The following is a 25,677-nucleotide window of genomic DNA, read 5'->3' as shown; positions in this document are numbered from 1 at the left end:
ATCGCAGATCTATGTTAGATATTTGACAAATTCAATTTTTCAAAGACCTTACCCTTCAATTTATTTTATTATTTTTCTGTAAAAAGCTGGTTTTCTGCCTCAAAATTTTTAAAGTAGCCCAGGATAATCTAATGCTTTTACATTTTTCCTACCAAATTTAAGGTGAAAACTATCGATTAACGTTTTCTGATTTCTTATTTTGTGGTACTATCAATTTTATTCAATTATTTCACTACAAGAAGCTTCTAATAGCTCCTTCCTAATTGATCTTTTCAGACAAATTTGTGTTTTGAAGATATTTAGCCGAATATTTGAAATCAACTTTGGTCCCATTACACATGACAAATATTTTGCCAAACATACCCAACAAATGATCAACACAACATGAATCATGGCAAACTGGGATGTATGTCGACCTGGAATGGACTTCTACACGAATTTATGCTGGCCTGCTTACTCTTACAGAAAATTTGACTTATGAAAGGTGCCGGCACCGCTCAAACGTCAAATTTTCTCTGATATGTAGTGAACAGGCCGGCATATCTTCGTGTAGAAGTCCATGGCAAATATTTGGCATAATGACAAACAGTGTAATGGTACCGTAAGTTCCCTCCAAACTTTGTTTATTGCGGAACCCAAAACTATAATTTACTGAGATTGATGATTTTTATTTCTTTCTTTTTTTTAACTCATATGAGCATTCTTTTGGTAAAAGTACCAAAAATCGGGCCTTTTTCATAAAATCGATGCATACAAACTTTATTGTTTCTAAGTTCTGTCAAACTTTGCGTTTTTTGACAGTTTTACCATGGAAAATCTGCCAAACTACTGTCATGCACACGAAAACGTGCGCATTGTGCGGTGCACTTCAGGGTGAGCCAGTAACTCTTTTTCTGTTTTGGGTCACCCTACTGTACACAGAAAAAAATATGTAATTAAATTTCTGCGAGAAATCATGCACATAAAGGGAATGCTAGAGTTAGTGCACTTTTACATGATATATAATGTAAAATTACATTACCATCGTGTAAATTTCCGCCAACCATCGCGTAAACCATAATGGACTCCAACCGGTTACGCGACTATTGGCGGGAATTTACACGAACGTAACGTAATTTTACATGGTATCTCATGTAAATATGCACTAACTCTAGCATTCCCTTTATGTGCATGATTTCTCGCTGAATTTTAATTCCATATTTTTTTCTGTGTACATGCAAATGAATAAATGAATTCAATGGGAATATTTCGAAGATAATTAGTGTTACATAACGAAGTTGTTTTTTTTTCTTTATTGGTTTTGTTGTTTGTAATCACATTTATTAGTATATTTCCTACTAACATTGTAACACCTGAATCAAATAATCAAAACACCTTTTTAAGCTGTCGACTTGTTTATTCCTTAATCCATTACAACACTAGTGCATGTTTCTCCGTGTGTGTGAGTGTGTGTGAGTTTACCACCACTCCACTTGCTACGCTCTCGCTCGCGCTGTACGTGGTTAGTTTCTTTATTTTTCAGTATTTGTTAAACTGCCTTGGGGCCATTTTGTTTCGTTTGGATGTTCCGTCAAGCCGAACCAATCAATGCTAATTGTAATCAGGAAATTTTCACCAACTTCTCGAGCTTCGAATTATGTTGAATGGTAATTGTTGAACGTGGTAATTTTAGCTTTTGTCACACGTAAAAGGTGCTTTTTTCAAATCGAGACTATTTGATAATTATTGATTTGATTTTTTTTTTCTTCTGGAAAATTGTTATTATATTCATCACGCCAGCGGGAGATTTATATATGAAGAGTTTTATTGAATTTGCAAAAACCCGATCTCAGAACGTGAATCACAGCTTTCGCATTTTAAAAATGTTTTACCGTTCTTGTTTCATATTGGTTGGTTTGTTTGTGTTTGTGAGACCTGTTGTTGCTTTTATACGTTTACTTACGAATGAATGCTTACTGCTTACACACATCACATCAGCCCCATGGCTCGCCGTGATTCCCCTTCGAGGGGACTGCGGCCACGGGTGGATATTTATTAATAGTTATAACCCCCTACATTTCGTGTATTCTATATATCCCTCTTTCATTTCATCGTTTTTTTTTTTGTTACTATGCTTCCCTTTTCTCTCTCTTGCTCTCTACTTGTTGTTGTGGTATGCCCATTTCTGGTTTCTCTCTCTGTGTTTGTGTTTGTTTCTTTCTAGTATCTTAATCAAAGAATAAAACCGTTTATCTAGATTGATCATTTGATTCGCGAACTCTACAGCGTTATCCTTTTTTTGTTTGCTGCAGGTTTTGCAGCAAGTTTTTTCTTTGTTTGTTATACTTTCATTTTTATTTTAAATCTTATGATTTTGTTCTATTTCTCTTTTTGTATTTCTTTTGTTATTTTCAGGAAAAGCGTTCAAAACTGATTAAATAATTTAGATTCCTATATAAAAAATCAAACCGAAAAACTTCATCTCACCTAAAAATATTTATTTATTCTTTTTTGTTTGTATCGTTCTCTTCTTATTTCCCTTTTTTTGTATCATCGATAAAGGTAGTCATAGCTTTTTACTTTACTCCAATTTGAATACCTAGTTTTGCAAAACGCGTAAATAAAATATCTTTAAAAATAATCACTTAACTTTGTCAACAAGGAAAACATAGAATAAAGAAAATAACGCGCAGCACTGTTCATCTGTGCGGATAAAGCGCAACGCTTGCACTGCCTCAGCTGTCGGCGAGCAGAGCGTGAAGAAAAAAACGAAAAGTAAGGCTAAATACAGATTCAACATTTTGGATCAAAGTAGGCCTCCAACTGACAGCGTTCGTCATGCCCAATGTCAACTATCGGGCAGAGTACCATGTTGAAAAAATCGAACGGCCTAAGAGAGAGATATAAATAGAAAAACAAACAAAAAGTAATAAGTTATCTTACGAGGTAAACAAAGCTCTTAATCTAAAACACAGATTTCTTGTTTTGAAGCATTACTATAAAGTTAAAAAATAAACGAGAAGTAAAAAAATAAAAACGCGCAGGTGTTTCGTCGTATTCTGGTTTGCTATAGTAGGATGTTCGTGCTTTTTTGTGTTGGCTAGGAAAACTAGTTTTTACGATTCTGCTTTTTTTTATTAAATTTATAATTCTACACACATTTGTCGTTTTCTGTGTAACTTCTGCAGACGGCAAACAGCTTTCGATTTTTCTCCAACATTATCTGTCGAAGATGAACTACGATTTTTGTTTGAATTACGTATAGCGCTACCACTGTAAACAAGGAACAGAGTGGAAATCGATCACTCTGTGTGGCATTCTGCAGCACATCGGGAAACCTTATCTTACAAATTTGAACAAATCTCTGGTTATTTTTACCACAAATCATGTGTTAAAACAACCAGCAATTTGTCCGATTTAGTGGATTAGATTTGCCGACATAATGGAAAAGTACAATTATTAAAATTTAAAATCATTAAACTAAAGGAAAATACGCGAGAACAGCCATTGAAGTTTCCCCCTGCGAGTGCCAGTGTTATTGTTTCCGGTTGAACACGCGGTGAATTCGATTGTGTGTGGCCGAGTTGTTTGTCGAACGGAAAGATGGCGACTCCGTAACCCGGATGTCAATCGTAGTAGGCTAATGTTTTCTTCGCTCTGTTTTTAAATAAACTCCTGCAGTGCTGCTTCGCCGGGAATAACAAAGTACGAAAACAATCAACAGACAGAGTGTGTCGCTAGCTTTAGTTGTGTGTGTTTTTGTGTGGGTGTGTGTCGTGTACACACACGTACGATTTTAAAAACTGGATTTACGAGCGTTCTAAACGCAACAATTATTCGCTTGGTATCAGGGGAAAAAAGTAAAAAGAAAAAAAAAGCAGCATCGCCTGGCGATTCGATCGTGGCTTCGCTGGAAAACGGATTCTTGAAAAAAAAATATGAAAAGAAGTTGCACAATAAACATTTTGCATTGTTGTACAAGCTGCTTTGAGACCTAACTGAACGTTATCTCGATTCGGGAACATTTTGTATCATTATTTTATACCTACTATATTCTTCATCTTGTTATATTTTTGTATTTTTTTCATCTTTTCTTGTATTACTTGTCCTCCTATCTGTCGTTTTATTCTGTTTTTGTTGTTCTTCATTATTATATTTATTATTTTCTTTATCGCTATAATAGACTTGAGAAAAAGACAACATAAGTTAAAATTCTTCACAATATTCATAATAGTTTCTTGTTTGTTTTGTTTTTGCTGTAATGGTAGCAGTAGATAATAATTCAATTAATAATTGATAATCTGGTTTTGCGTTTTTCTTCCTCTTTTTATTCTGTTCGCTTACTCGCGTCTATTTTCTGGTTTTTGTGTCAACCAAAAGAAGAACCATTTTGCATTCTTTGCTTCTGCTGGCTTGTTTCTGTTTTCTTCAGGTTCCAAATTCATAAAATACCTCACACCGTGTGTCCCAAAACAAAAACAAATTTCCCATTGTGTATGTATGTGATCGTGTCCTATCATGTGTTGCTGTAGTTGTCCAATTAACATCATTGCTATTACTTCTAGACCCACATCACTTCACTGTGTTTGTATGTTTGTGTGTATTGTTTGTTCTGTGTGTACATTGTCCAACTGTGCAGTGCAAACAATGCTCTGATTTAAGCCTCTTCGGCTTTGGTTGCTGTTCACTGTCATATACTGTCTGCTGCCTTCGTTTCTGGCGTCCGATCTTTGTTGTTGATTACCATTTTTAAGACTAAAGAAACAACGCTAGCGATCCAATTGTCGGCTTGCTGCCTAATTTTCTCATCTAATTTAAAGGAATTCTAACGAGAGGTGAAACAAGTTACTCGAAAATCATGCTTCGTTTCGGTTTCCTTCGATCGGATTTGATCCGAGTACGGCCTACTACGGGTTCGGCATTTCTTCATTTTCCTGTACCCATTGCGTTTTGTTTCTGTTGGTGGTTCTGTTGACGTAGAAGGCTTTGTCTTGGACGCAGCGTTTTTACGGGTGAATCAGCTCCGCTTGGCGGAATAAGGACTCTGTGCTAAGCTAACAACAACACAATACGGGATCGAGTGTTTTAATGTGGCTTGGAATTGTCGTTTCCATTTTCTGAAATGCTTCTGTTGTCAAATAATGTTTCATACTGTTGTAGCGATTATCACATTTAGAAAGGATATTAACAGTTACTTATTTTTCGTTTGCTGCTACACGCATAATGGTGATCATTATTGTAATAGCATATTATAATACGTACGAACACATGGTTTTGATATCTCTTTTATGCCAAAATTTCATTTGTCAAGTGCAATTCTAAGCACGTTGCATAATCTGAAAATAAGAATCCGAATGCAGATCAACTCAAAATGGTTGTTCGTAGTAGGTACAAAGCCCCTGAAACCGCAAAAAAAGTTTTGCTGCTTGACAATTTGGATGCACTGGTGTCAAGAATAAATCAATGGGAATCTCTAAAATTCGGAAGAAACTAATGATATCACTCAACCATGAATATAGGTAAACTAATAAGAACCTGTTGATTGGAAATGGCTGTATGTATGGTGTCTCAGAAATGCAGTCGAAAAGACTGTGTTTGAATTATGTAAACCAAACTTTTTCTGGATTATTGAAAAAACTGATGGCCAACTTCATAGTTAGTACATAGCTGTCACAGCTAAGCCGTAGTATATTGATATCACTAAGTAGGCCATGTTGCTTGCGATTAGTATTTTATCATGACAATTGTCAAGTGAACAGTTGCCACATTGGCCACGAGCATGGACCCATTGCGAAGAATTCCAAAAGCGGAGCGGATTCGTGGTGGTTCTACCACCAGGACACAAATGAAGAATCGTTCGGAAAATGGACGTTGTGCGACAGATTTAAGATGGGAGTCCACCACACTTGGGAAGCGAAGATCTGAAGTGCTAAGTAATTTGATGCCGTTCAAATTAGTGAAGCAGCCGACAGATATCGTGGCAAATCTAATCACTAGTGCAAGGTAATTATTAACAGTCTGACTTTCTAATGGATAGTATCTGATCGGATCAGAGGGAATTCGGAACATGTCAACATGGGAAGGAGGGAGACGTCTAAACGGTGGATGAAAATCCTCTCGTAGCTGGTAACTATGTCTCGTCTTGGAAAAGGGAGGCACCAAAGTTGCGGATGAAATTTCGGCCGGAGTTAGCAATAATGTCTCGCCTCATAAAAAAGAGACACCATAGCGGTGGATGAAGTTCCGGTTAAATCTGGAACTAAATGAACATTGAAAAATGACTTACAGTGCATTGTTCGTTAAAGTTGGAACAAGTGAACTAGTACTACAATAGCCAAAGGCTTTTCACCATTTTTTTTAATGACATACCGAATCCTGGTCTGGTCTACAATACAAATCAGGGGAAGCGGACACGGTGATTGTTCATCAGGTTCAGTTCCAGTGAACAAGTGAACAGCATACAACAGCATACATAACAGCAATATCCAACGTAAACTACATCTTTTTTTTTAGAAATAACAAACTTTTACAAAAATGCGTAGTAAATAGTCAAAGACTTCAATGTATCGAAAACAAAAACAATAGAAACAGTCAATATTTTGAGCCGGGAAGCACTAAGACGTACGGCATATCTATGTCATAGCCTGCTTTAACAAATACACCATGAGTGTTAGACGCCTGTGATGTCAAACCTTGACTTTATGCAACATTCATCGCACAGAACGCCCCTATACCTCACGCAACTCACTAACTGCGTTAACAAATAATTGTAAAACAGCGAATCTCATAAAAGGATGTGTAACGTGGGATGCCACGTACACGGTCGTTTTCACTAATTCTAGTTTTAATTTTCAGCAATAATCAAAACATAACTACAACCCTGAAAAGAGTGTTATCAGTAGAAGAGAAAGGGGGGAAATAATCACATATGTGTGTGTATGAGAGAGGAAACAACTCATCTCCACCCCTGGTTTGGGGTTAACAAAAGCGAACTTGGTTTGCCTTGGTTTAGTGTTTTGTTTCTCTAAGAAAACTGTTTTGTGTTTTTTCATGATTTCATATCATCATTTTTGTTTACTTTTGCTTAAGATCACAGCTGTTGGTCCCGATCTCCTTCGGTCGTAGCTGCCTCTAGGAGGCTTTGCTCGGTTGTATCTTCTAGTTGTAGCTTTCGCTCGCTCTCTTTCGGGTGACCAGTATGTTTACTGCTTTTTCAGTTATCTTCCTGCCTCAATCAATGCCAAGCATGATTCTCGGAACGCAACTATATTACTTATACCGATTCGTTTTTGCGAATTAATAATTATTTATATACTGCATTTTTCATCCAATATATGTATACGAGAGAAACTTAATTACAACTGAACAACGAAAACGATTCAATGAAAACAACTAACTCTTTCGACAGATGGGTCAGATTATGTTTTTGTCTGCTTCTGCTAAACGCTAGACGTTTTTTTCTTACTTTTGCTTTGACCCTACATCTACGAGTAACTCAGCGCTAGAAATGTAATAAAAATTTTGATTTATCAAGGTTTTTACGTTGCATCTACCAGCAAATTTCAATATGCTTTTACTCCTTCACGTTTAGTTTGATCTCCTGTCAATCGCCAACCATATTCTTTCCACTTGTGTCTCCGTGTGTGTAACATTTAACAGTAATATATATTGACTATGTCATTATTTACGTGTGTTCTCTCTCCCCATCTTCTTCATCTCCAATTTTGACGTTAAGCATTACATATCAGAGCTTCTGCATGTGGATGGCGTTACTCTGCTCAAAAAGAGGGACTTTTTAATTCTAGTTCTATTTGTTTCAGATGCAAGTTATTAGCATTTTAATCAACTTCTTTTCGGTGAATTTTCTTTTTCTGGTTCCTGTGTACTCTTGTGTAAGTGTGTTGTGTTGTGTTGTGTGTGTTTCCTATGTGGGTGTCTTGCAGTTATTTCACTTTTTTTTGTTTGATCTCTATTTTCTTGCTATGGCTTTTTAATTGTTTCGGCAATTGTTGCTTTTGTTTGTTTTTGCTTTGTTTTGCTTCTCATTTGCTTCTGTGTGTATCTTATACTTCATCAGTTCCAGCTAAGAATTGAGGCTACGTTCTTTATCACTGCTCTGTAAGATGCTCGTGGATTTGCCTAGCGTTTTCTTTGCCTTTTCTGTCATAAGTTAGAATTTTGGCTAGTGGTGAGAACTGCGCGAAGACGAATCCATGAATATGATACACAGCTACAGCTACAGCTACATTGAAATCCCATTCCTGTGAGCAAATTAAGAAACAGTACAGGTACAAAATTCAGATTTCGATAAAAAAAAAATTCTTAAGTAAAATGCTTAGTTAAATTTAAAAATCGTGTTTCATTCAATTCACTAACTTAACAGATATTTTCAGACGCGAAACGTCTTCAAACATATGTGAAAACAAAAATTTAAGTTCATTAGGACCTCTTCAACGGCAAAAACTAGATCCCATGATCAATATAATTCTTCCACTTTTGAAAGGATGTGTTACAACCAACTTTACAACATACCCAGTGTTGTCTACGGATGCCAGCTTACTCACGTCAAAACAAATCCTGCTGCAATCATGGTTACAATCCACAGGCAGCAAAAGTGTACATTTCGATCTTCTCAGGTTACCCTGGTCCTAAAGATTCTGAAAAACATCTATGATTGTAGCTGAAGCTGGTTTAAAACTTCCTCAACAGTTGAGTCCGAGCTTCGCGCAGAATTCACCACTAGAAATAAGTCACCATAAAGAGAGTACGGTTGTAGGCGAGAGAGTTGCGCGTTGCCCAAAAAATGTGTTCGCTTCCTATTGTGTTTGTGAGTGTGTGTTGTTTTGCATTTTTTTTTTGTTTCTTTTAGTTTCGCTCGTTTTTTTTCTTTTGTTTTGTTCGTCTGTGTCGTTAAATTTATTTTGTTAAATTTTCTTCTGTTTTGTTTTATTTAAATCTTTATAACTGCAATTTATATTCAGATTACATCTGATCTTATCTTTCTCTTTCTGTGTCTGCTATAACTATATGTATAATATATTTTATACTCATCATTTCATCTCTATAATTTAGTATATCATCCTTCAGGAAGAAAACGAATAGGAAAACGTAACAAAGAACCGAAACATAAAAGGAAATAAAAACAAAAAACCGTCCTAAACGGTAGGATCCGGAGAAACAAACGGGAAATTAAACCGAAAACAGGAAAGCGTACAATAGGGGAAGAACTAAACTTAGCCAAAAAAGGGGAAAACAAACAAAACGGGACCGAAAAGATATCTGTTTCTCTCTCGCTCTCGTCACTAATTTACATATTATTTGATGTTTGCTTCTGCAATGGATTATCGGCAGTGATCGACGATGTGGTTGACTCGGACGTTTTCTTCATCTTGTCGCAGTAATCCGTGAGGATGTCACGGAACCGCGACCAGCACTTTTCCGGCACGGTTATCGCGGTTCGGAAGTTGCTTTTCACCTCCGACACCCGCATGTAGATGCCCCGGCTGTTCTGTCCGATGTCAAAGTAGAAGTTTTTGTTGTCCACGCGCATGTGGCGCCCCTCGGGCAGTTCCCCCTTGAAACCGCCGTCGTTCGTGCCGAACTCCTCCAGCAGATCCGTCAGGGCGTCACGGAACTCGATCATCCCCTGCGCCGGGATGGCAATCTGCGACCGTGGACCACCGCGGGTAATCGTTTGTGACACGCGCAGAAACCGGCCCCGAACGTTCTCCTTCAGATCAAGATAGTATCGTCGATTGTCCTTGATCATCATCTCCGACTTTAGCTTGCCGTCTTCGGGCACGTTGTCTGGATTTGGTGGTCCCAGCGACGCGTAGTAATCGCTGAACGTCGATAGGTGGTCTCGGAATTCGGCCGCCGTCGACAAGGCCAAGAAAATCTGACTACGCCGACCGTCGGCACCGATTTCGGCCACTTTGATAAACCGACCACGGCGGTTCTGCTTCACATCCAGATAGAACCGTTTCGACTGGATCTGTAGCATCTTGGTGGCCAGTTCCTGTTCGGTCTGTTGACTTTGCTGACCGGAGTCAAAGTCACCGCCGCCACCGCCGTCCATTTTTTGCGAGTAGTCCTTTTGGGCTCCGTCGTGTCCACTGCCGGTGTCGGACATCTCAGAAGCACCGCCGAACCAACCGAGCGTCAGATTAAAATTTATTTTACAAGCCGCTTCTGTAACCGGGTCCCAAAAGAAAAGATGGCCGGTAGCGCCGAGAGCACTTCCGAACCGGGGGCACCTATCCTACCGAGGGCCGGGCGTAACCGTAACGTTCAACAACAGAGTTGCCAGTCAACCGGTTGATCTGCAATGGAAAACACAAACACTGGTTAGCCTAATAGATAGATATCTTTACGGGTCTAGAATTATGCCAAACGACTATTATGCTGAAGGACTTTATGCTAAATGGCATTATGCCAAACGGGGAGGTACATATAAGGGCAGAGATGGAAAATGTCATAAAAATGTTATTTCGTTATTTGCCAAATTCACTGCACCTAGTAGGAAATGTTAGTCGACGAAAATGTCATGACATTTTTTCCATGAAATTCCGCGACATTTTCCATCCCTGTGTAAGGGTATACGTTAAGGAAAGGGATTAAACTAGAATTGACGCAATCATGCAAATAATGCAGCGAAATTTATTGAATTTAATCGTTCAGGACGCACACCTGTTCGATTTTTGAACTGTACCGCGCTCGCGCTACAGGCGAGGTTCTTAGGCATTCTTGTACTTTTTACAACAGCGCGGGAGCGGACCTGGTGTGTTGGTTAGACAACGTGACTATCACGCCGAGGACCTGGGATCGAATCCCACTCCCGACAAACTCACAAAATGTGAGTTCTTCCTTCGGAAGGGAAGTAAAGCGTGGGTCCCGAGATGAACTAGCCTAGGGCTAAAAATCTCGTTAATACAGATGACTCCGGCTGTTCGAGTCCGTATGAAGTTGATCATCAATATTAACTTCTTTTCTCGATCAGCCTAGATAGCTGTGTAGTGTCGGTAGCGATTGTCTCAATTGGCTAAGAATAACACTACGGACCGCCTGTTCCGGTGGTAAGAATCCACCAACAGGTGACCCCTAATTCATGGTGTGATGCGGCTTCATGCTTACCGTGCCTAGGAATGAATGGCTAGGGGGGTCTAATAAAAACCTAACCGCTAACGGAGCCTGTGGAGTACCAGGGCGCCCTCCACAGTATGTAGCCCTTACTGCGCTAACCGGAGCAATGGTGCAGTGGACCTTGTGTTTCTCCGAGACAATCAGCTGCCCTTCTTTAGTCTCACTTGAGGCTAAATAAGGGCGGGATTATGAAGATGTTGTTAATTAGTTTAAATTTTCACCTATATGGTTTCGCATTATGCGATTTACACAGTGTATTCTGTGTATCCTCGCCTTTGGCGTTTTCCAATCGATACCGATTTGGTTTTATTGTTGCTGTTCTTTGTTGTGCTGTTGTTGCGAAGAGTTCAATCTTACCTAGTTTGGGTAGTGGCTACGGTTAGGATAACTCAGATCAATCTTCAGTATAAAAGAACAGCAACGATCAATCTTTGCAGACTAATGCAAAATGGTACAGCCCAAGTGGCCTTGGTACAAGAACCTTACTTTCGTAAGGGAAATTTCTATCTAGGAAACCTTGTGAACCCGGTGTTTGCCACTTTCAGTAAACATGAAATGGCAAACTCGCGTGTCATGCCTCGAGCCTGTGTGCTTGTCAACAACGCAATAGTTGCTACACTCATCTCTGAACTAACCACCAGAGATGTATGTGCTATCACAATTGATGTATCTGTTGGAAACCTCAACAGGAAATACGTCTATTGTTCTGTGTATTTACCGCATGATGAACCATCCCCTACGGATGCTTTCAAACAAGTCATCGCATACTGCACTTCAAAAGGCCTTCCGCTAATTGTTGGCAGTGATGCTAATGCTCACCATATCATCTGGGGCAGCTCAGACATTAACTTGAGAGGCTCCAGTTTGATGGAGTACTTAAGTAGTACAGATCTTGCATTACTTAACATAGGCAACCGCCCAACCTTCATGGTATCTGCTAGAGAGGAAGTGTTAGATATAACACTTAGTTCTAGCAGAATTAGTCACGAGCTGACCAATTGGCATGTGTCAGATGAAGAATCTTTATCTGACCATCGCTATATCTTTTTTGAACATTTAAATGTTACTTCGCAAACATTGCGTTTCAGGAATCCTCGGTCAACAAACTGGGATCTTTATACTGATTTGGTTGCAGCCAAATTTCATGGATATTCACCATCCATTGACACTCCAAGTGATTTAGATGATGCCGTTGATACTACAACGACCTTCATCATGGAAGCTTTTGAAGAAGCATGCCCTCTACGGTCTGTGAAGATCACAAGAGGAACCCCTTGGTGGAACTCTGATCTGGCGAAACTCAGGAAACTATGTAGAAAGAGTTGGAACAGACGACGTTCGGCTGGTTCGGAGGCTTTCAGGTCGGCTCGCAAGGCATACAGGAAAGCTCTCCGGTCTGCTGAACGATCCGGCTGGAAAAACCTTTGTACAAATGTTTCCAACTTGAGTGAAGTCAGTCGGTTAAACAAAATCCTTGCGAAATCTAAGGATTTCCGGGTGGCAAATGGCGATCTGACTTCCTCTGATGAGGAAGTTCTGGAATGCTTATTCAGCACACACTTCCCTGGATGTGTGGATATTGCATCTTCGGATGATCCTGATGTCTTTTCTTGTAGTTATGATTCTTTAGCTTCGGCTCGGAGTATTGTAACTATAGAATCGATTGAGTGGGCTCTTAATAGCTTTGCTCCTTTCAAATCTCCTGGGGCAGATGGGATTTATCCTATTTTGCTTCAGAAGGGATTTTATTATTTCAAACATGTTTTGAAAAAAACTACTTGTTTGCAGTTTTGCTACAGGGTATATTCCCAAATCCTGGAGGGATATTACTGTAAAGTTTATTCCGAAAGTGGGTCGTGCGTCGTATGAAGAAGCAAAGAGTTTCAGACCTATCAGTTTGACCTCTTTTCTTCTGAAATGCTTAGAGCGCATTGTGGATCATCACATCCGTGATGTTCATCTGGCCAACGTGCCTCTTCATGTGAACCAACATGCCTACCAATCTGGTAAGTCCACTGTGACTCTTTTACACAAGGTTGTTTACGATATCGAGAAAGCATTCGCTCAAAAGCAATCTTGTTTGGGTGTTTTCTTGGATATCGAGGGTGCCTTTGACAACGTGCCTTTCGATGCCATATTGGAAGCCGCACGGAGTCATGGTATATCTCCAATGATTTCCAATTGGATTCACCAAATGCTCAAAAACCGATATCTCTTCTCGACATTGCGTCTAGCAGGGATTAGGAAATTGAGTGTTTGTGGATGCCCCCAAGGGGGAGTCTTATCACCGCTTTTGTGGAATCTCGTAGCAGATACGCTATTGAGGCAACTCAATAATAGCGGTTTTCCTACTTATGGTTTTGCCGACGACTACCTAACATTGTTAGTTGGTATGTGCATCAGCACCCTTTTCGACCTGATGCAAAACGCCCTTCAGGTAGTTGAGGGTTGGTGTCGCCAATATGGCCTTTCGGTTAATCCGAGTAAAACATCTATTGTTCTTTTCACGGAAAGGCGAAACCGTAATGGCGTTCGACCTTTGCGTCTCTTTGATTCTGAAATCGATGTGACTGAACAGGTAAAGTACGTTGGAGTCATTCTTGATTCCAAGCTTTCCTGGACACCTCACATTGAGTTCAGAATCAAGAAAGCTTGTATGGCCTTCGGGCAATGCCGGCGTACTTTTGGTACAACTTGGGGTCTAAAACCCAAGTATATCAAATGGATTTTCACAACTGTGGTTCGGTCAATATTGGCTTATGGATGTCTTGTGTGGTGGCAAAAGGGCGAAGTGAGAACGGTCCAATCAAAATTAGGCCATCTCCAAAGGATGAGCTTAATGGCGATGTCTGGAGCGTTCTCTTCAACTCCCACGGCAGCGCTCGAAGTTCTCTTTGACGTTGCCCCACTACACATTCATTTCAAACAAGAAGCACTTTCTTGCACTTACCGTCTACGGATACTCGGTCTACTAGAGGAAACTCCTGTGAACCGCACATCAACACACACCTCGTTGTTTTCACTTTTGGTGAATTGGGACAAAATTGTTCTTGCTCCAAGTGATCTTACAATTGCTTGTAATTTTCCGTATAGGACATTTTCTACGAAATTCCCTTCCCGGGAAGAGTGGACATCTGGATATTTGGAAAGAAGTATTTCAGACGGCATCGTATGTTACACTGATGGCTCCCTTCTCGAAGGTCGAGCAGGTGCTGGTGTTTATTCTCGTGAGCTAAGGCTGTATCAGTCTTACTCACTTGGTAGACACTGCACCGTTTTTCAGGCCGAAATCTTTGCTCTCATGTGCGGAGTGCAATCAGCACTTCAGCAGCACGTAATGGGCAAAGTAATATACAGGGGATGGCCAAAATGTTTGGGATAGGCAACTTATTTTTCTCTCACAAAAAAGTTTAACATGCTATAACTTTTCATAGAGCGCATCAAAAAATCTCAAATTTTGACTGTTTGTCAACCTATTATATGTGCATCATTGGTACAAATTTGGGCTCGATTGATTAATATTTCGCAAAGTTAGAACCGTTCGGGTAAAACACCTTTTTTTAGACAGCTCATTTTTGAGCTGCCATATCTCGGAAACCAGTGAACCGAATTGAATGAAATTTTGAACGTACGCTAACAATATGCAAATGCTTCACAAACTATTTAAACATTGGTACTTTTTAATCGTTGAAAAACGTTATCATAAATTGACGATTTTTGGATTTTTCTCGAAAAAATGTAATTTTTTTACATCAATGTCAATAAATTTTAGTGTTGATATCCAAAGATTTTCCACTTCTGATCTCAAGCTATCTCTAATCAGATATATTAGAGCCTATTAAGATTGAAGGAAGAACACATTTCGTAATGTTTGTGTGGTATTGTAAATTTGACCTATTTTCCACTGTAGGGGTCAAAATTCCAACCGGGTATAACTTAATTCGCCGTGAGAAAATATTATATTTTAAGACGTCGTATTAAGTATCAACATATTGTTGATAAACGTTAAAAAAATCATTCAATTCGGTTCACTGGTCTCTGAGATATGACAGCTCAAAAATGAGTTGTCTAAAAAATGGTGTTTTACCCGAACGGTTCTAACTTTGCGAAACATTAATCAATCGAGCCCAAATTTGTACCAATGATGCACATATAATAGGTTGATAAACAGTCAAAATTTGAGATTTTTTGATGCACTCTATGAAAAGTTATAGCATGTTGAATTTTTTGCGGAAGAAAAAAAGTTGCCTATCCCAAACATTTTGGCCATCCCCTGTACTTCTGTTCAGATAGCCAGGTTGCTATTAAAGCACTTGCTTCGGCCAACTCCAGGTCGAAGGTAGTTATCGCTTGTCGAACTCAAATCGAGGAGCTGAATTCAGCAAACGCTGTTCACCTTCTATGGGTACCTGGTCATTCTTCCATCGCTGGAAATGAATTGGCTGATGAGTTAGCTCGCTCTGGAGCATCACATGACTTCATTGGCCCTGAGCCAGCTATTCCGATATCGAAGTGTTGGATTAAGCTTCAGATTCACACCTGGACTGTCACTCAACACAGACAATATTGGAATAGTTTGGAGTCATGTCGTCAAACCAAATTGTATAGTGCTGAGCCATCTCTACGGGTGGCGAAGTATCTAACTAATCTGTCTAAGCAGAATTGCAGCATGCTGGTCAAAGCATTGACTGGCCACTGCCGACTCAGCTATCACATGGCGAATATTCAGCAAGCTGATTCATTTGCCTGTGATAGCTGTGAATCCGATTATGGAACTTCGTATCATTTGATATGTAACTGTCCAGTTTTCGCGCAACTGCGTTTTCGAGTATTCGGTAAACACTTATTAAGTGAAACTGACTTCAGAAACCTGAATCTTCAGGATATTCTGTTGTTCTTAACCCGCTGTGGTAAAGAGCTATAGGCTCTCTTTCGCTTTATGCGTTATTACAGTGCCCTTTTCAGGGCGCTGTTTGAACCCATTGTGGTACGCTTGTGCGTTAGTACCCTCTTCCAGGGTATTTTTCCTATTTCCCTACCTGTCCCTATCCCCATCCAAATCCTTTTTCCTTCCTTTTCCCTCAGGTAGATGATGAAATAGGCTGTTATTTTGGCGATGGCACAAATGTCCCAAATGGAGGATAACGTGCCTCTGGAGCCGGCCTTCTGATACCTGGGATAGACAACGTGAGTATCACGCCGAGGACCTGGGATCGAATCCCACTCCCGACAAACTCACAAAATGTGAGTTCTTCCTTCGGAAGGGAAGTAAAGCGTGGGTCCCGAGATGAACTAGCCTAGGGCTAAAAATCTCGTTAATACAGATAAAAAAAAAAAAAAAACAGCGCGCATCATGGAGGGCTAACAATTCAATTGATTTTCATTGCATCCAAATCAGGGGTGTCATTGAGGTGATTCCAAGTTACTCACTGAATAATCAACTCTTGAGGCCAAAAAAGTATCGAACTCCCAGTATGATCGCGCTTGTAATTAATACATACAAATAACCCATTTTTTTTTCATAGAAGAAAATAGCTTCCTAGTGACATGAAGAATTATTCCACCCTACTGAATATAAGCAAATCGACTAGGGTAGAATACAATCACTATATATATGTACCAGTCTGGCGAATAGAAAATCCCAAGAACTGGCAACTGCAATATATACAGCCAACACTAGAAGAAATTCATGCTTTCGACAGGCTTTGTGTTCTCAGAACATAAATTTATTATCTTTACGGATGCAATACTTCCCTTATATCCAAGCTCTCTCAAAACGTCAAGTTCAATTGGCTCCGATCGAATTGGCTCCGATAGTTCTATCCGCCAGACTGTATATATATAGGGTAGAAGCATCAGTTTTGGCCATAGTGCATTATGCAGCCTTTTGCGATCTAAAAACCAGTAACATTTTTTTTACTACAAGATCCTTATATAATTTGCTGATTAAGGCCGTAAAACCACCTAATTTTATTAAAAAATGCAAGAAAAAAAATTCTTTAAAATGCAGCTTACATATTTTTTTTTTGGCCAGGGTGTTTCTAATTTGGATACTCCCATAAGAGATACACGTAATAAATACGCCAAAGTTGAGCATATGGCCAAAACTGACGCAGTCCTTCTGGCCAAAAGTGTTACTTTTAATCCAGAAATCAAGCATTAGCTTGACTTCTGCATTTTTCCTTTAATTGAAACGTTAATACACATTGGTAGTTTTCATAGGGTTATTGGTTAATTTTAATAATACAAATAAAAATAGAAATCTTTTATCTTAGACTGGTTAACCCACTAATACCCAAATTTTTGATTTTGATCTAAATATCAGTTTTCGTCATCTAAAATCGATTTAAACATGTTTTGGAAGATGATTCTTTTTAATTCTCGATTTCGTGAATTTCAATTTTTTGATTTTTCTAATTTTTATTTTTGAACATCCCCACACTTTTATATTTTCCTGGAAGCCAATTTGGGGAACGGATTTTTTGAGATGAAAACATTTTGAGATTTTGAGATTATTGTTGCAATATTATTATTTTACATTTTTTTCATAAAAAAAATATTTTCCGTGTAATTTTAAGGAAAATAATTTTAGAGTGTATTCGATTCCCTTAAACTATTATACAAGGATAGAATGATTTGGGAAAAAATTGAAATATGTTAATTGTAGCGATTCAATACAAAATAAGCAATGATTTCTAAAAAGTAACCAAAACATCAATTTTTCAATGATTTTTAAAAAAATGTTAATACGCTTTAAAATACACCAAAAACCATTTTGAGATATACAGAACAGTCCTAAATATCAGCCAAAAATATAAAAAAATGATTTTCCACGAAACAAAAATCACAAAAATGCTCAAAATATACCCCGTCTAAAGGCGGGGTTGGGTATTAGAGGGTTAAAGCCAGTGCTCGCACCCTATGAAATTATTTTTTCGATTTTTTTGTGCCTTCTTAAATATAAGTTTCTCCGGATATTTCTTACGGAATTACTTGAGAAATACGTTCACAGATTCCTCCAGGAATACTTTCAGAAAATCAACAATTAAAATTATTCGAGGATTGCTTTTGGAATTTTCCCAAAAATAATCCTCAGTCTACTTTTCGAAGAACCCCACCAAGAACTTCGCCAGGAAGTTTTTCGGAAATTTCTTCTAGGATTCCACCAAGACAGGATTCCCCTGTGATTTCGTCAGATATTCCTCTGGAGTTTTATTTGAGAAAACCGCTTTAAATTCCCACAAGGATTCTTTAGAAATTCCTTCAAGGAATCTTTCAGAAATTCCTGGTCGGATTGTTTCCGAAATTCCTTCAGGGAGTCTTTCAAAAATATCTCCAAATGCTTTTGCAGAATTTTAGGAATTTCTTCATGAATATCAGCAAGGGATTTCTTCATAGTTCTTCCACGAAATTTCTTAGAAATTACTCTAAAATTTTCTCTAAAGATCCTTAAGTTTGTCTCCTCTCCGAATTCCTTAAGAAATTTCTCCAGGGATTTCTGCGAAAAAAAAACATAATCTTCAAGGATTATATTTAGAAATTGCTCCTGCAGTTCCGTCAGAAATATCTCTTGGGATTCCTTCAGATGTTCCTGAAGGAATTGCTTCAAATATTCCTGCAGGGATTTCTTTCAGAAATAAACAACTAGAAATAATTACTGGAAGAATTTTTGAAAGAAACCCGGAACGAGTTTCCAATTAAATCCCTGCAGAATTGTCTTAAAGTATCCCTCAAAAATCCTGGTGAATCATTTTCCTAGAGCAACTCCAGGAGAAAAAAATCCAAGAAAATGTTCTTGAATATTTTCTGGACTTACAACCCTGAAGCAATTTCTGAAGTTATCCTGGATCCTGGATGAATGTCTGGGAGAATATCTGAAAAAAAACACCTTCAGATACCTTCTTGGAAAAAACCACAAGAAGCTTCTGGAGAAACTCTGGAAATAATTCCAAGTAAAAACAGAGACATTTTGGAGGGATTCTTAGATAAATCCCTAGAGGAGTTTCTGAAGGAATCTCTTAAAAAATGTCTGAAGAAATCCCAGCAGTAGTTGCAGAAAAACGTAATGAATTCTTAAAGAAATCCCTCAATAAATTTCTGAGTGTTGCCTGGAGGATTTTCTGAGTGAATCCTACGAAAAAATCCTAGATATGCTTCTGGAGCAATTCATAGAAGAATTTCTTATACAATTTCTGATTGGAGTAGTACTCGGGTAGAGGCGAAGAACAACCCAAGGACAAAATAATAACAAATTTTGCCATCATATCTCATTTTATCATTCTGATGTTATTTATGTATAACACTAAATAACTCGCTAAGAACAAAAATATTATCATTGCAAGATTTGTTATTTCTGAATTATTATTGAATAACAATAAATAACTGAATAATAACAAAATATGCTATCTACTCTAGTCTAGTCTAGTCTAGTCTACACAAATAATAACAAAATATGTTATCATAGCAAAATAAATTATTCTGAGCATCCTAAGTAAGATAACAGCCTAGTTGCATATTTTGCAATCATAACTTGTTTTGTTACTGATGAGTTATTTAGTATTTATTTTATTTTTATTAGAATATTTATGAAGAGCAAATTTTGTTATTGGTTTGTTAGGAATAAGAGCTAAAAGAACAAAAAATAATAACTCACTTAGTTCCAGAAAAAAGTAAATAATAACTTATTTTGTTAAAAGATCAAACCAAAGACAAAACATTTCAGAGCATACAATACAGTTTTTTTTCCATCATAAGAAGAAAATTAACAATTATTATGATCTTATTTGAAATAACTTATTTTGTTCTTACTTTGTTCTCAATAACGCGATAATAACTTATTCAGTTATTCTCCTGTTTGAAATATTTTGTCCCTGTGGAGCGGACCTGGTGTGATGGTTAAAGCACGTGACTGTCGCGCCGAGGACCTGGGATCGAATCCCACTCCCGACAAACTCGTAAAATGTGGGTACTTCCTTCGGAAGGGAAGTAAAGCGTGGCTCCCGAAATGAACTAGCCTAGGGCTAAAAATCTTATTACAGATAAAAAAAATATTTTGTCCCTGGTTTGTTCTTATAAGGACAAAATTTGTTATTATTGAGTTATTTTTCGGTTCAAAGTCAGTTATTATTTTTGTTCTTTTAGCTCTTATTCCCAACAAACCAATAACAAATTTTGCCATTCAGCTATTTATTTTTAATGGCAAAATTTGATCTTCGTTAGTTATTTTCTTCTACCCGGGTATACACAATGAATATCTAACACTGAGGAAGATTACAAATGGTAGATGAAATACGCGTATCTATCAAAGGATAAGCATAACAGGACGGAAATAAAAAGTGCAAAACTAATTGAACGCATTCCAAAAAAATGTCTTGATTTGTAACTAAGCAACAAAATGGAGACATCGTCAAAATGTTCTAAATTTAAATATAAAAAAAAATAATTTAAAATTATATTTTGAGACTGAAATTTGGCGACCCAAAAAAAAAATAATCATCACAATTTCATAAAGTATTCTGTAATCCTGATTATGCCATATCAAAAATAGACATCTAATAGTTATTTATGTAAAGAGTTGCAAAAAGAAGATTTTTTCAGCACGAGTTGTGCATTTATCCAAGGAGGCTTGCCGATTTGGATGAATATGAAGAGTGCTGAAAAAATCGAGTTTTTCAACGAGTGACACATAAAATTTTACGCAATGATTTTTTTTTCATTATACAACTCATTTGAGTTGCATAATGTAAAAAAATGGTCATTATGATACCAAAATTGGCAAAATAAAATAGAAATTATAATACTGAATTGCATGAAAAAATCATATTGCCTTGAGATCAACAACAATGTCAGTCGGTCAGATGGGTATTGTGTTAAAAGTTAAAATAAAATGAGGTTCTTTTTTTTTCTAGAAAGCATTATGTAGGGTGTATGGAGGATATAGGAATCCACGGTCAAACAATTCCACTCCCTATTCTCCCGTTTCAATGTTTTAAAAAATAATTAGGGGATTCACTAGGCAGATTAACTGATTGCATAAGCAATGATTATCCGATAATTGAATTGTTTCATAAAATTGCGAATGAAATAATCCAAATAACGTTTAATCGAGACAAAAATTTATCAGCGGTTTACCCTGTTAAGTGATAAGAAACTGTGTTCCCCGATTTAGCCAATAGTTCCCTTATCTGTACATTGATCTATTTGAAACGAATAATTTATTTGAAAATCATAAAGGAAATTTTTATTTTTAATAGTGAAAATTCCAGAACATGGCACCATTGCATCGTCAAACCTGGAAACATGTTTTTGTTGTCAATGAAAATTGCTACCGTCGTGCGGGGCTACTTTGGAAACTTTTGAATATGGATTTTTTTAATTCAAAATATGGTTCACATCTGTTTGATGTCTTGGGACTGGTATGAAGCAATAGTTTTCCCTTCATTTGGCTGTCAGGACGCGAAAAAACCTCGAATAAACCAATAAAATATATATAACGTATCAGAACATTTGTTCTGTAAGCATTGTTCCTACAGTTCATAAATTTCAAAGGAACCATCAATTCATTGAAAATGTATCTACGTAGCATGAACAATCGAATATTTGTATCATTATACATTATAAATGACCGTTTCACCTACATAAAGGATTGATGGTCCCTTTTTCATGCTATCTATATGGCATTATCACGCTGCTCATTATACCAAAGGTAGCACAGAACCATCTTAAAGCGCATATATTTATTGAAATCATGTCTGATATAGTATACTACAGTATTGGTACAAAGTAGTTTTCTGAATAACCCTCGAATTTGAAATGCAGTTTTGTTATAGATAAAAAGTGCAAAGTAGCCCCTATCCGGTTCTATATGAGATTTGTCCGATTGGTGTATGAACAACTTTTTTGTTTATTGATGGATTTAGTTCAAATTTTGCCTTCATCCCACATACATACTCACGATTATTATGTGTAAAACCACACGACAATTGGTGAGATCTTTCCAATATTATTTATTTATAAATAATTTTACTTCAGTATATATTTGCTATATAGAGTAATTTTCCAATTGTTGCACGGCTAAAAATTCGTCAATTGTTGCACACCTCATAAGAATAACATGGAGTGTGCAACAATGGACGAGTTTTAAGCCGTGCAATAATTGGAAAATTACCCTAATTGCATATAAGTTGAAAATTCGCTATTTTCAACATCCTTTCATCTATTGGAAGCTGCTTCAGTTCTGATCTCTTTCTGAGTTGATGAAGGGATTTCTAGAGTTTTAGTGGCAATCATTAATAATATTTTAAGAAGAAAACAGGCGGAAAATATATTTTGAAGAATACGCCTCTGTTAAAACATAACAAAACACCTAAAGAACACAAACTTCTTTAAAGATGGGACTACTGCGACATTGAGTAATAAATATTTGACCAATTTTTTAATTATATGTATCAATCTAAGACTTGTTTCTAAAGATCTATATTATTAGTTGAATTTATCATCCATAGCAACTGTTGGGATGTCTATGATCCAAAATGAAATCCGTCATACGTCATTTAGAATAGTAACTGTTATACAATGAATCAATCGCCTCAAAACTTCATGATATAAATAAAAAAGTTATATGAGAAATTAATCCCCTAACACCCCACCAGTTTATGAAACTAGACATTTTTCACAAAAAAATGTCGATGTTCGAAAACCACCTTAGTTACATCAAATATTTTACCGTAGTTTCGTTTGAAATGAGTTGTAGAACACTTTACGATTACTCACATATTTTTCCTAATCATATTTATGACCTTACAAATGAATGTTTCAATGGTAGAGAAATTGAGAAAAAGCAATGCCGTTCTATTTTTGATGTCTAGTGTTAAGTTAAAAACGTATTTTCATGAGTGGTAATCCTTATAGTATGCCTTTATTTCCAACACACATTTGAAGCGAATTTGGAATCAGTAAATAAATTTTTATACGGTTTGGCGATTTTTCAAAGAAGTGTGTGAAGATGAATCCCTTAACACCCCATTTTACGGTATTTATTTTTATTGCAATATTGCAGGAGGCATATGAATAAGAGCTCGAGAGGACTTTCAAGCCGGCATCAATGGCTTTATGGTTAGGGTTTTTAACCTCCTAATACCCAAATTTTTGATTTTGATCTAAATATCATTTTTCCTCATCTAAAATCGATTTAAACTTGTTTTGGAAGATGATTCTCTTTAATTCTCGATTTTGTGAATTTCGGTTTTTGATTTTTCTAATTTTTATATTTGAACTTCCCCATCTATATATATATAAAAATGCAGTGGCATACGTGGGACCGCGCATAACTTGCGAACGGGAGGTCCGATTTTGGTCGTCTTAGTTTTGTTCTGTTAGTTTTCACCCAAGGAAGGTTTATGAGGCATAAAACATGGAAAAATTGATAGTTTTTCAAAACCGATCTACCATACCGGGGACCGGGGATTTGGTCTTGGCTAGAGACTTAAAACGTCAAAAAACGCAGTAGGCAAGACAAAGTTTGCCGGGTACAGCTAGTACTTTTATATTTTTCCGGAAAGCCTATTTGGGCGGCGTTTTTTTTTCTAGACGAAAACATTTTGAGATTTGACGATTATTGTTGAAATATTTTATTTTCAATTTTTTTCATGTAAAATTTTATTTTCTGTGTAATTTCAAGGAAAATAATTTTAGAGTGTATTTGACTCCCTTAAACTGTTTTACTATGATAGAATGATTTGAAAAAAAAAATAAAAATATGCTAATTGTAGCTATTCAATACAAAATAATCAATGACTTCTAAAAAGGTGACTAAAACACCAATTTTTCAGTGATTTTTTTTAAATGTCAATGTGGTTTAAAAGACACCAAAAACCATTTTTAGACACAGAACAGTCCTAAATATCAGCCAAAAATATAAAAATTTTGATTGTCCACTAAACAAAAATTACAAAAATGCTCAAACTATACCCCGTCTAAAGGCGGGGTTGGGTATTAGAGGGTTAAATCGCTAAAAAACTTCGATAAAATCAAAATTGTTACTTGGGATATTATGCTAAAATACGTCGTATATAAAATGTATGAAAAATTGTTTTCGAATTAAATGTTTTCTAGTTTCTTTAGAAATTATGGATATACATCCCACATAGGGTATGAGTGCCATCAGTAATCTCATGTTGCCATATTCATCCTATTCGAAAACAAGCGATTACAGCGATTGGTTCCGTTCTTTTTGTTTTCATTCGTGCTCACTTCAAACAAAAAATACAAAAATAAGAAACAAAACGAACAGAGCTTCAATCCTATGTTTTTTGTAGCATGAATATGGGAGCCACATGCTTAATAAGGAAACCAATACCCTGCTAATCAGTTTCGAACAGAAATCTGAGATACATAAATGATAATAATAAAGCGCAACTTTTTTCCAAATACCGTAAAACGGGGTATCATTGATCAGCGGGGTAACATTGATCGGCTTGCCATGAAATGTTCAAACTAACAAATAGTTTTTCATAATCTGTTACTGTTTAACTACTAAATGATATCAAATTCATGGAAATTGAGTTCCATTTTTATATAAATGAAAAAGATTTTTTCTAACTATGCTACGTAAAGCAATGTGAAACATTCTCAAACATTCATGCTTGGCATTATTACTAGATATCACTATAAAAATCACTCTAAAAGCTTAATATGATATCCCAACGTTGGATTTCATAAACAAAACATTTATAAAAGTACTCCTTTTCAATAAAATATACGATTTATTAAAAGTTGGCTTCTAATTCCTTAAGTTATTGCCTACCTTTAGGCGTTATATGCGGTTTAGAGAATCAGGGACCCCAATTTTAGTTAGTAAGGGCATATTCAACAGAAACGAATATTGTTCACTTGGGTGATCAATATTACCCCAAATCAACAAAATCAAATATTAGATTAAAAAAAATTGGACATGTTTTAAACTTTCACAGTACTTTTTCAAGCAGAATAAAGCATACTTAGAGGGTCAGAACTTATTTTAAAAATATAGAACAAGTAACGTTTGCCTAAATAATACAAAACACATTTTGTGTTTACATTCATTTTAGAAGTATCATCAGATGCCGCTTATTAGGCTATCCGACTTTCTAATGTGAACTTTCAAGTTCCAAAATTACATAAAAATGAAGCTGTTCAGTAGAAGACTAAAGAGCAACCTCTAACAAGCTGCTTAGCTCATAAAACACCCTCTTATCTGAACTTTTGTTCACTTGGGTTGTTTCCTCTGAAATTCTCCTACATTTCTGCTCAAAAGTTTAACCGCTAATAACCTCATGTAAAGGAAATGTGCTAACAGAAACGTTGAACCCAGTGCATCGATTTTACATTGGAGTGCACTATAAACCTGGAAAATTTGTTTTTTTTTACTCATCCATGCTCGGTCGTTCCGGTCAACGGCTATGGGTACACTGAGTATGCTGTAACATAAAAATTGTTCCAACACCTTAATCAATCATTGTAATATTTAATCATTCGCTTGTTGCGAACAAAATTTAGTTTTCGACTTCGCAGATGAAA

At 36.9% G+C, this 25,677-nt stretch overlaps 1 protein-coding gene and 1 long non-coding RNA gene across 7 annotated transcripts in view; one reads left to right on the top strand and one right to left on the bottom strand.

The window, feature by feature from the left end:
• The window catches only part of LOC134284183 (uncharacterized), a 531,430-nt gene that overhangs the window by 412,378 nt on the left and 93,375 nt on the right, over window positions 1-25,677 (top strand). The gene's annotated exons all lie outside the window — the stretch shown is intronic.
• The window catches only part of LOC109623254 (transcriptional activator protein Pur-beta), a 31,389-nt gene continuing 6,989 nt past the window's right edge, over window positions 1,278-25,677 (bottom strand). For 5 of the 6 annotated variants that reach the window (XM_029856278.2, XM_062842664.1, XM_062842665.1 and 2 more), the window contains one exon: window positions 1,278-10,301. In XM_029856278.2, the coding sequence (XP_029712138.1) occupies window positions 9,287-10,111 (825 nt within the window). In that variant the 5' untranslated portion in view covers window positions 10,112-10,301 and the 3' untranslated portion in view covers window positions 1,278-9,286. The remainder of the gene's footprint in view (window positions 10,302-25,677) is intronic. The other variant, XM_062842667.1, reaches the window with a different exon arrangement.

The sequence above is a fragment of the Aedes albopictus genome, chromosome 3 (genome assembly GCF_035046485.1).
Source record: "Aedes albopictus strain Foshan chromosome 3, AalbF5, whole genome shotgun sequence".
Lineage (NCBI taxonomy): Eukaryota > Metazoa > Arthropoda > Insecta > Diptera > Culicidae > Aedes > Aedes albopictus.
This window is presented reverse-complemented; position numbering and strand designations above follow the sequence as displayed.